This window comes from Ostrinia nubilalis, chromosome 9 (genome assembly GCF_963855985.1).
Source record: "Ostrinia nubilalis chromosome 9, ilOstNubi1.1, whole genome shotgun sequence".
In the NCBI taxonomy this organism is placed as follows: Eukaryota; Metazoa; Arthropoda; class Insecta; order Lepidoptera; family Crambidae; genus Ostrinia; species Ostrinia nubilalis.
In genome coordinates this window covers 5,556,488-5,568,193 of record NC_087096.1, presented here as the reverse complement: position 1 = coordinate 5,568,193, position 11,706 = coordinate 5,556,488, and the positions used below count along the sequence as shown (strand labels likewise).

Genomic DNA, 11,706 nt, shown 5'->3' with positions numbered 1-11,706 from the left:
TTTTATCTGGTAACATTACTAATGTCAAAATGAAGGTTACGTCAAATTGTAGGTACTTTATAATGTCACGATTCACGATTTAATTTAAAGTTAAAAAATATTATATGATTAGACAAAACAAGCCTCTTTTTTCAGCATCTTGTGAGTTATTTTAGAGATAATGTTTAAAAATTTTGTTTTTTTTATTGGATTTTTACTTACTTATTTTGTGTTTTTTTTTAATATAAAATTTATCAGATTCTATTTGAAATACTTTTAATGACATTGTAAAGAACTGTTTTTGTGAAGAACATCAGTGGAGTAAACTTTTTCCTTTCTCTTTCTAACTAATGTACTTTTCCTATAAATGAAAAGAGATACAAATAGTAATTAATCAGTTGCAGTTGTCATTTGTGTTTATCATTAATTTTTGGTATTTTATCCACATTATTTTAGCGAGAGTAATGGTTTAAATAGACAATAAACATGTTTGACTTTTATAACAATTAGTTTAACTATTTATTTATGATGAGGTTCTCTAAAAGTCGATTGTGGACCCATACTTTTCTTTAGATAATAATTTTATTGTGCAGTGAATTTATGTTATTATTTCGTGAAAAACCAAGACAATGAATTCTAATTCTAATTCCTCGTTAACTGTTGAGGCTAGTGAAACTACATCTGATACCGCGCAATTAGTCAACAGTATAGAAGCTACCACTTCAAATTATGGACAACTAAATAATCATGCAGACTCGCAGGTAATACCTACTCAGGTCCTGGCAATGGGTATCTTCTATATTTTTATGTTAATAATACCGAATATTGCATCAATTCATAAGACTGCACAAGATTTGTTGTCATAAAATAACAATGTTTATAGGAATCAATGGAAGACGATTCGCATGGTAGTCATGGTGTACGAAGAAGGAATCCAGTCCAAAAAATTGAACCTGGATCTATGAACATTCTGTCAGCAAAATATGAAGTAAGTAAAGTACTATACAATGAAATAGTGATAACAATTTACCATCATATCAAAGTAGCTATGTAAAACATGTTATTTTTGTGAACATAATTTTCACCCTATTATTTTCAGAGTTTGGATTATGACACATGTGAAAATCACTTATTACTTGACGAAGAGCGCAAAAGAGGCTACCCATTTGTAGTATGGAAGGACATGGCAAGATGGTTTATTATACTACTCATTGGAATAATCACTGCTTTGATAGCATTTATCATAGATATTTGTATAGAAGAATTTTCAGACATCAAATACAAAGAACTCAAGAAATGTACGTATAAATTCCAATGTTTTATTTGCAGTTAGAAAAAATGAACTAATATTAATTGTGTTAATGGTTTTTCCAGCTGTCGACAAATATGCTATGATGGACCGATTGTACATTCCGTACCTACTATGGGTGTTATCTAATATTTGTATTGTATTCATTGGATCTATATTGGTGGCATATGTGGAGGTAAACTTATGAATAATTGTTAATATACTAAACATAACACACAAGTAATATTGCATGGCATAGGCTAAACACCAAGGATGGTTACGTCAAATTCTAAGGATTTATTATTTTATTACTACATTTAAAATAGTGAATTTGCTTTAGTAAATATTAAAGCACTAAACTATATCAATACACTGATCACATGACACGACCCTGTTTCATAGTGGTGATAACACACATTTCTCAAACTAGATAAGTAATGAGTAATTACTAACTATGCAAACTGGTTTAATGACTAATTTTGAATAAGTAACAGATGCATATACAGTCCTTTATTATATTATTTACATTTAACTACTATTAAGTGTAACTGGGCTGACAAGTATACAATGTTGTTTAGCAGCTTTTCTGATATGAATGTTTGTTCATATTTTTTGCGTAACAATTATGTTTAGAACTATATCACGCTTCAATAACCGACAAGTTTTTTATAAAAATATGTTCTAATATTTATACATAATAAATAGTTACAAATAATATGAAATGTTTCAGCCGGTCGCTGCAGGCAGTGGTATCCCTCAAGTAAAATGCTACTTGAACGGAGTCAAAGTACCGCGAGTGGTTCGCTTCAAAACCTTAGTTGTAAAGGCCATTGGTGTCATTACCGCCGTTGTCGGTGGATTAGCTGGTGGAAAGGTAATGACTGATTCAGATTGCAGACCAGTTAACTGTATTTAAGTACTACCAAAGTAAGAAGGGATGTCTAACGCAGTCATACTAAACAAAGTGGTCCTTTTCTTTTATTTTAAACTACTATCCTCTTCCTGAGTTGTTTGAAAGAGATTGCTTTCTCGTTAGAAAGCGATCTTATAGCGATAAGACCGCCTATTTATTGGTTTGTGGGGTATGCAATTTACAGTGTATCTCCTTCAACTCTCATCTAGCTATCATGTCCAAGGCGGAGCGGAGCAGAGCGGAGAATTTTCGGGCTGGACAAAACACTTCTCTGCTCCACTCTGTTCCGCCTTGGTGAAAAACGGGCCCTACTGCAATCTTAAGGATGCATACTTACTTAACTTACAAATTATTTTAGGAAGGCCCAATGATCCACAGCGGGGCTGTGGTGGCGGCCGGGATATCTCAAGGCAAAAGTACCACCTTCAACAGGGACTTCAAAATATTCCAATACTTCCGCGAGGACCACGAGAAAAGGGATTTCGTATCTGCCGGCGCCGCTGCGGGCGTTTCTGCTGCTTTCGGCGCCCCCATAGGTAACTTCAAGCTTTACACTTCTTATGTAGTCGTAATAGGTGTCATTTTGCAACGAAAATATACAGGGTGTCCCAAAATTCATGCTGACACTGGAGGTACAGTTGGCGTCAAATAGTTCGTAACACCAGGCCTGTTCATCTCCGCGAGTTTACATCGAAAACAAAACACGCACGATGGCCCACCTACAGGATACTATTCGACAAGGCCTCACATACGAGCGAACATTGACTCACGCACGCGTATTCTTGTGTATGATGGAAGAAAATAAACAAAATGGTGTACTAAATACTGTGCAGTATTTAACTGCCTAAATAATAATAAAAACACAGAATGTACTTTTTTAAGTTGCCTGAAGACACTGAGAGGTAAATAAGTAGTTAATATTATTCATGATAATTCATGCTAAATCATGTATTTCCTCCTAAGATTTCCTCCGCCATTTTCCGCAGTTTGGCACCTCACGTCACATTATTTTACCGAAGTCAGCCCTATAGCTTCGGCGCAGTGCCGATCACTGACGTTTGTCAACAAAATGGTGCTTGACCCTTGAGACAGGCTAAATTACACCATATTGTTAATGACATTGAGCATATTTTTTTTTAAATACCTTCGCGAAGTAAAACTTCTGTACGTAGTACTTATTATTATTCTGTGGTAACACTCAAAGTACAAATTTTGTATCGCCTACTTTATTCTCAGTTTAGCTCCAAGGTTGACTGAAGAGGAATGCCGAATGGCATTAAGTTCTCATTATGTACTGTGATTTATGTGCATTTAAGCTTTAAATAATGATAATTAAGTTCGCAACACGTCTTTGTTACAATTTGGAATAAGGTTGTGTTATCAACTTTTAGGCCACTTTGCCTAGGCGCAGACCATCGATTTTTCGTCGGCCGATAGTTTAGTCGGGCAGTTGATCAGTATGGGCATGTATGGAAGTGCGCACATTACACCGATTTGATTTGGCCGATTCTTCATACAATTTAAAATCGGGAACAACTATCAGCCAACTAAAAATCGATGGTCTGCGCCTAGTCTTAGACGAACTATTTGACGATGACTGTAGATGGGCCTACTGAGACATATTGAAGAAGTCTATTACCTGAACAAGAACCTGTATAGTATCATGTGCTGTCGATTGTATCTATTATTATTCCAACTATTTTTTTAGGTGGAGTATTATTTTCACTGGAAGAAGGCACAAGTTTCTGGAACCAAGCGTTGACGTGGCGAACGTTCTTCGGGACTGTGGTTTCTACATTCACTCTGAACTTCGCTCTTTCGGCGTACCACGGTCACCCTGGAGAGTTAAGTTACCCAGGTAAAGAAGATCTGACTTACGCAGCGTTACAACCGAATGCCTCTGGAATAGCTTTTGTTTACCATATACTACACCAAAAGGCAGGGTAGGACAAAAAGGCAAAGGGAAACATAGACTTCATTTGCTTATATGCATCTGCTCCATAGCTTTTATTGTGTCTGGTCAGAGGTTGTAAGACTTTCGGAGTGAGCGCGACCTTATATTCTGGATCACCACGGAAAATTTTACAAACTTTTTATACATTTTCTTTTAGGTCTTCTAAACTTGGGGAAGATGGACCCGTTTCCATTCCAGTTCTATGAGCTGCCGGTGTTCATGTTTTTCGGGGCCGTTGGCGGAATGCTGGGAGCGCTTTGGAACCACATAAATTATAAGTTGGCTGTGTTTCGAATCAGGTAAGCCTACATTCATGCTAATAATGAATTTCGCTAAATAGCTGCCTCATATCTAGCTCAATCAGAAAAGAATAATAGTTTACGTGAGCAGCGTTTTATCAAGTAAGTATACCAACTTTCCGTAAAGTTTAGAAGACATCAAGGTTGCGGGTTTCAAAATTTATATTTTGAGTCGTTAGTAAAGTTTCTAAATACAATATAACCAATTACAATATTTGCCTATAATCAAGTTTCAAGCACCAGTCATCATCAACAATCATTTTCTTCCGAACTTGGTAATGCCATAATAAGATGATATCATTCACACTAGCTCGGCTGCAGTAGGTACAATGTATCCAGAAGCAGAAATGTTAGGTTTATAAGCTTACGCTAAAGCTTTGCGTGGTTAGCGGTCACCCGCTCCGTGCATCCACGCAGTGTTAGCCCTAAAGTAATACTAGGACGTGTAAAAGTCCTTTTAGCAGCCTCATCATTATCTCAGCCATAGGTTGTCCACTGTTGAACATAGGCTTCCCCCAATGCTTTTCATGTTGCCCGGTTGGTAGCGGCCTGCGTGCTACCTGATACCTTTACAATGTCGTCGGTGCATCTTGTGGGTGGACGTCCCATGCTGCGTTTTTCGGTACGCGGCCTTCACTCCAGAACCTTGCTGCCCCATCGGCTGTCAGTTCTGCGTACTATGTGCTCTGCCTTGCCACTTTAGGAGCCTATTTGCAGATAATAAATTACTTGTATGTTTAATCCACCCTAGGCACATCACTGCGCCGTGGCTGCGCGTGGTGGAAGCGTGCCTAGTTGCAGCGGCCAGTGCTACGTGCGGCTTCCTCATGATGTTTCTGCTCAACGACTGCCGGCCGCTCGGCGAAGACCCCACCAAGGTGCCCCTACAGGTGAGTCACTGTAACTTTGGAAACCATTATGTTATAGAAGGCTAGAAGATTGAACTACTAGTAGGCATTACTATTCACAAAAACTAAGACTTTAAAGGTAGCCTTTCGAACTAAGCGTCACAGACGCTGCGTCTTTAGCTTTGGTCTTGTGCCACCAACGCCGCGTCACTAACTCGCTTTGAAAGGCTACCTTTAATATCAAAGCTAAAGACGCTGCGTTTGTGACGCTTAGTACGAAAGGCTACCTTTAAGACCAAACCTAAAGACGCTGCGTCTGTGACGCTTAGTTCGAAAGGCTACCTTTTAGACCAAACCTAAAGACACTGCGTCTGTGACGCTTAGTTTGAAAGACTACCTTAAATTATGCGTGAAAAAAAAGATGCTCATTTTAGTTTACTTGTAATCGTATGTGACGCCTAACGTGGTCAAATCGCCAGTGGCCAAGAATATGGAAATCCATAGAAACTTAGGAAAAATCTTTCGCAGCTCATAAATTATATCTACTCTCTCACTGCTCCACTGCCGCAGGCAGGAACGTATTGTTCGTTCGTTTCAGCCGAAAGACGTCCACAGCTGGACAAAGGCCTCCCCCAAGGATTTCCACAAAGACCAGTCCTGCGCCGCTCGCATCCAGGCGCCTCCCGCGACCTTCACCAGATCGTCAGTCCACCTAGTGGGAGGCCTGCCTACGCTACGTCTTCCGGCTCGTGGTCGCCACTCAAGAACTTTCCTGCCCCAACGGCCGTCAGCTCTACGAGCTATGTGCCCTGCCCACTGCCACTTGATTTTAGCGATTCTGCTGGCCATGTCAGTCGTATTGTTATCCCTATAATTTACCATAATCTATTATTTAAACTTTAAAGTATATTTTATTTACCTGACTGCGTCAGAAGGAGGGTTATGTTATTTAAAATATGTAGAAACATTTTAACCTTTCCACCTTCCACAGCTCTTCTGCGCGGACGGCGAATACAACACACTAGCCGCCATCTGGTTCCAAACGCCCGAAGCGTCAGTGCGCTCGTTTCTCCACGACCCCATCGGCTCGTACCGGCCTCTCTCACTGCTGGCGTTCGTGGCGTGTTACTTCCTGCTGTCGGCTTGGACGTTCGGGCTGGCTGTCTCCAGCGGGCTGTTCATTCCCAATCTACTCACTGGGGCAGCCTGGGGCCGATTGCTGGCGATCATTATTCAGCTAGTGGTACCGGCCAACGTGGTAAGTCTGTTTACCCTCTATGATCCAGCTTTAAAAAAAGGTTGTGATCACATAACAGAAAATCTTGAAAATCGGCCATGGCCAGGAAAAAGTATGACGTCACAAATATAATAAGGTTTACTGGCGATCATCATCCAGCTGGCGGCGCCGGCCAACGTGGTCAGTCTCTATTTACTCTCTAGCAGGCGCGGACACAGCCTTCATAAAGTCGTGATCACACAAAAAATCTCGAAAATTAGCTAAGCTCATGAAAGTGTGACGTCACAAATATAATAGGGTTGTGAGAATGCCTATCTGTAGTACAGTCAGCGTCAAATAGTTTGGGAGTAACCGAGAAGCTCGCAACACGTCTTTGTTGCGGTTATTAACTTTGGTTGTCACGAACAATGGATGCTGACTGTATGTAGCTTATTATACAGTAATCATTTCATACGCCTTCGAGGTGCTTATGTGGAAGTGGTAGCGTTTACATACGCGCTTCTTGCTAGCATGGCGTTTCGGTCTTTATGTCCTCTCTTAATAAGGCAGCAAGCTGCAAGACAAACGCCATAATAGATTTTTCCATCAGAAATGAGTAATTATAACATCTTTGTTTGCCGCAGACGATAAACCCCGCTAAATACGCATTAATCGGTGCGGCGGCGCAGTTGGGCGGCGTGGTGCGCATGACCATATCGCTCACCGTCATCATCATCGAAACCACGGGGCAAATCTCCAACGCGCTGCCGATCATCATCACGCTTGTAGTAGCAAAGTGGATCGGGGACTTCTTCAACGAGGTGAATATTTAAATGACTTTTCATTCGTAGATCAGAAACGTGACTTCTTTTATGTTCACAGATCCATTATATTTTTTTTATTAAAGCAAATCACGCCAACTAGTGTAGCTTGCATACGCCCGTATTCACAAACGAATACGATGCTTTCTTAAAGCAGCAAATCGAACGCACAGCGTAGAATAGAGCAGCTGTTGACCAATCACAGATTGGTTCGTGTGCGTCCACGCGCTGTGAGACCTCATAGATGATGAGCGTTAGCTGCTGAGCCTAAAGAGCTTGTTTCATCCTAAAATGTTAAGAAAAAACTCAGGTTTGGCCTCCTGGGCCAAACTGCCCCACACCCATGGTAGTAGGGGCGGTTTTCATCATAAATGTGTTGTATCACATGCCATCGTTTATAACTCAGGCCGTCTTGTTCGTTTCCTAAAAGTTGCTTGGCTAGTAACTTAAAGTGTTTGCATCCCCCAGGGCATATACGACATCCACATCCAACTGGCAGCCGTTCCGCTGCTGCCGTGGGAGCCGCCGCCATTGACGCACAACATCTACGCGTCCGAGGTCATGTCGCACCCGGTGTTCACGCTCCGAACGGTAGAAAACGTCGGCCATATTGTGGAGCTGCTAAAGGTCGTGTCTTACAACGGATTCCCGGTCGTCGACCCGCCGCTAGCTGATGATGTGAGTATCAGACATAGACCAATTGTCCAAGGCACAACATCTACGCGTTTTTGAGGTCATGTTGCACCCGGTATTCACGCTGCGCACGGTAGAGTACGAAATGAAAGGAATGGAAATAACTAAATATGATTGGTTATTCAAAACACCTATCTTCTCCTCTCCGCTTTGGTAGAAATCGGGACCAATGCTCCTTTCCTGGGAGTATTTTAATGTGTTTGGAATATGTGGTATTATTCTTTAGAGCTCTAATTCAGTGTGTCAGGGAAATAAAGCCCTAATGAGGGCTATCGTTTTTATACTTAACAGTTGGCAGCCCTGGCGATTGACAGAACCTTACTCTACAGTGGCGTCATCTTGATAAGTGCAAATACGATAGTCCTCCTACCACTTTAGCCCTCACAAGTTGGCGCCACTGTCTTCGCTACTAGCAAGTGACAGGACCTTACTCTACAGTGGCGCTAACTGGTGAGCGCTAAAACGATAGCCCTCATTCACCCTGAGATGTTCTAATGAGTAAGAGAGATAGCTGATTCTTATATCCGCACTTTCATGGAATATAACTACTTTAAAAAATAGTGCTAACTTATATTCTTTGTTTCAGCCTGAAATAACAACTTACAAACGTCTCCGCGGTATGATCCTGCGATCGCAACTGATCGTGCTTCTTCAGAACAAACTTTACAATGAAAATGCGAACACTGAATGGTCGAACTTCAGCGTCGATATGAACGTCTTCAGGAAGGAGTACCCTCGCTATCCATCTATTGATAAGGTGAGTTATTTATTTGCTTTTTGCGATTACTTATTTTCTTTAGGATAGAACTAAAAAAAATATGAACATTATAAAGTTTTGGAAGTTTTGTAAACTTGTACACATTTTTTAGACGACAGAACAATCTTGGTTTATAGCCACGTTGTGTAAAAAAATAATCAAACTGAAAGCTTCGAGTTGGAACTCAGGAGATACGAATATGACGCGGTTTCTGAATTGTGATTTCCATTTTGAGCGTGCTCATCCAGAAGGAGTAGAAACTCTAGGATGAATATCATACAGTTTATAACATGTATAAAAGATGAACACGTTAAAGCCAAAAGTCTCAATTCAGAAAAGGCCTGACTGAGATCGAGGAAAGTTCGAGCGTTATTTTGTAATAACGGGCCCATAATAAACACATCGGTTGCAGCTAGAGATATCGGAATGGGAGAAGACGTGCACCATCGACCTGCGCCCGTACATGAACCCGTCTCCGTACACGTTGCCACACCGCGCGTCGCTGCCACGTCTGTTCCGCCTGTTCCGCGCACTCGGCTTACGACACCTGCCCATCGTCAACGACGTTAATGAGGTACGTCTAATTCCCAATTTCCCTACAGGGGGTAAGGCCCCGTTTCCACCAAGGCGGGGCAGAGCAAAGCGGAGCGGAGATGTGTAATGCGAAGATGTGTGCATAAGTGCCACTTGTAGTCTAAACTGAATAAATATTATTTGATTTTGTTCTGAATAACCAATCAGATTAATTTCATTATTTCCACGCTCGCCTTAGTGGAAACCAGGCATAACTCGAAATTCATACAAAAATGGCCTATCTCCCCCCACTATAGTACATTAGAGAACAAATTAAGTACGAATGAATACCGAATGAAAACTCTTTCAATAGTTTTCGAGTTTGTCGCATTTAGGCCCCCGCCTAAACTGATTTATAATTTTGTAAAATAAATAAATTATTATTATTTATTTATTTGTTGTATCCATCGTGAATTCGAGTCCATGTAAAGTCCCGGACTTCAAGCTCTAACAAAACTTTGTAACAGACCAATCCATGTCTTTGCTAAATAATGAGTTTTTATCGCAGGTGGTGGGCATGGTGACTCGAAAAGACATAGCGCGGTACCGAGTGTGGCGACATCGCGGCCATATGGGCATGGAGGAGTTGCTGCTATCTAGTGAAATTTAACTTGTCATTAATTATTTTTTTTAGACATAATTTTGACTACAACTATTGACGGGCGGATTTACTGCATTACTCGAATCTTAAGCGCATTACACACTTCACGCGGGTAGTGGGGAATATCTAAGATCAGTAAACGTCAGGATTGGCGGTCATTATGTATTTTACATCGAATTCATTCTAAAAAGTTGTCTTTATAATAACGCTCGACTTCGAACACCGCACGTCAATAGTTAAAGGTAAATGTTTTATGTATAACGACACTTAATTGTAACTGATGTAACTTACTTGTTCTCAATGTAATTTTCGCCATGTATTTAAACGAAAACGAGTTGTTTAAATAAGTGCAAACATTTGAAATGATATTGTGCACTTTGGTAGATGAAAGCATAACTTACAATATTAGCACAGTTAGAAAGCAGGAATATTTATTATAATTAGCAAAATTTTAATTTTTAAGACATATTAGTAATTATTAACTCTATAAAAGGAAGTAGTCATCTCTTTAGTAAATAAGCATCCATGTATGACTGTGTTGGGTATATTCTGTGTATGTGTTCATCTTATGTGTCATAGATCATTTTGTTAATTTTTGTACTTATTTATATTAAGATCATGTGGTAGTTCTTATTCACATCATGATATTAAAATATTATTATGAATTATGCTTATTGTGATATATTTGCACTCAGAAATCTTGTGAATAAATAATATTATTATGTAGGTACTTATTTTGAAATTAAAATAAGCTCACATGATGTAGGTACCTTTCCACTTTAAGACAAGTAATCCAAAGGACATAAATTTAATTTCTTATTTAAGAGACATGTAACTATTATAACTATAAATGTGATAATAATTAAGATTAGTGTAATATCTAATTGGTATTATTACTGTTGACAAATTGTAACATAATTTAAGCTAAACATTATTATAAAAGCTTACATTATGTTACCATAAGTATTGAGAATTTACTATCGATGTTTATTACTTTATTTAAATAAAATGAGAAAATTAAATTACATGTTTTATTTAAAGTCCATAAATCTAAACTTAAAAGTTAAATTAATAAACAGGTTAGGGTAAGCAACAAGTTTCTTCTTGGCCAAAAATGGAATGTATCTCAGTTGTTCACAAACAACTCCCATCCTATGCCAGTCCATAGGTTGATAAACAAGACAACTGGTAAAATAACCAATATCAATAAGATGTAGTTTACGAATTCGTCCATTTTATATTCTAAAAATAGATCAAATTGTTGAAAAACATCAACCCATGACGAAATTCTATCTGTCAATGTCACAATCTGACAACCTTTTTTTTTAACTGTAATTGGAGTTTTGTAGTTTGGCCATTGACTTTCGTTCAAAAACCGAAAAAATGTCTGCATTCACCGTATCTTTTTTATAGGCTAGCGCTTAACTCAGTCAGTGCCCGAGGTATGGGAGCGGCACGGGATGGTGATTTTGTGACGGTCAAACATCAGTGAGACTTCAGACGATTTATACAGGGTGTTAGGTAAATGGGTATATGAGCCGACACTAGCCCATGTTAACATGCGCATATAATTGGTATGGTGAAGTCAGAAATAGGATATCATCCTTTTAATTTTTTAATTTTCATACAAAATAAATTTTATAAAATCCGATTTGTATGAAAATTAAAATGATGATATCAATTTTCTGACTTCACCATACCATTTATATGCTCATGTTAACATGGGCTAGTGTCGGCTCATATACCCATTTACCTAACACCCTG

The 11,706-nt window shown here is 39.3% G+C and overlaps 1 protein-coding gene across 1 annotated transcript; it reads left to right on the top strand.

The window, feature by feature from the left end:
- The first annotated feature begins 334 nt into the window (after window positions 1–334).
- On the top strand, window positions 335–10,964 carry LOC135074469 (H(+)/Cl(-) exchange transporter 7). Its single transcript, XM_063968759.1, has 15 exons — window positions 335–740; window positions 863–967; window positions 1,079–1,277; window positions 1,354–1,463; window positions 1,998–2,141; window positions 2,539–2,716; window positions 3,889–4,038; window positions 4,292–4,433; window positions 5,185–5,323; window positions 6,273–6,539; window positions 7,142–7,318; window positions 7,787–7,996; window positions 8,598–8,768; window positions 9,181–9,342; window positions 9,850–10,964. Exons 1-15 carry the CDS (start codon window positions 609–611, stop codon window positions 9,949–9,951), a joined length of 2,388 nt encoding a protein of 795 aa, XP_063824829.1. The 5' UTR covers window positions 335–608; the 3' UTR covers window positions 9,952–10,964.
- The last annotated feature ends 742 nt before the right edge of the window (window positions 10,965–11,706 follow it).

Bases quoted from the DNA above. Each gene is read 5' to 3' on its own strand.
- LOC135074469 (XM_063968759.1), top strand. From the start codon at position 609: ATGAATTCTAATTCTAATTCCTCGTTAACTGTTGAGGCTAGTGAAACT. The intron at 5,324-6,272 runs GTGAGTCACTGT...CACCTTCCACAG, and splicing joins CCACCAAGGTGCCCCTACAG to CTCTTCTGCGCGGACGGCGA. The intron at 7,319-7,786 runs GTGAATATTTAA...TGCATCCCCCAG, and splicing joins TCGGGGACTTCTTCAACGAG to GGCATATACGACATCCACAT.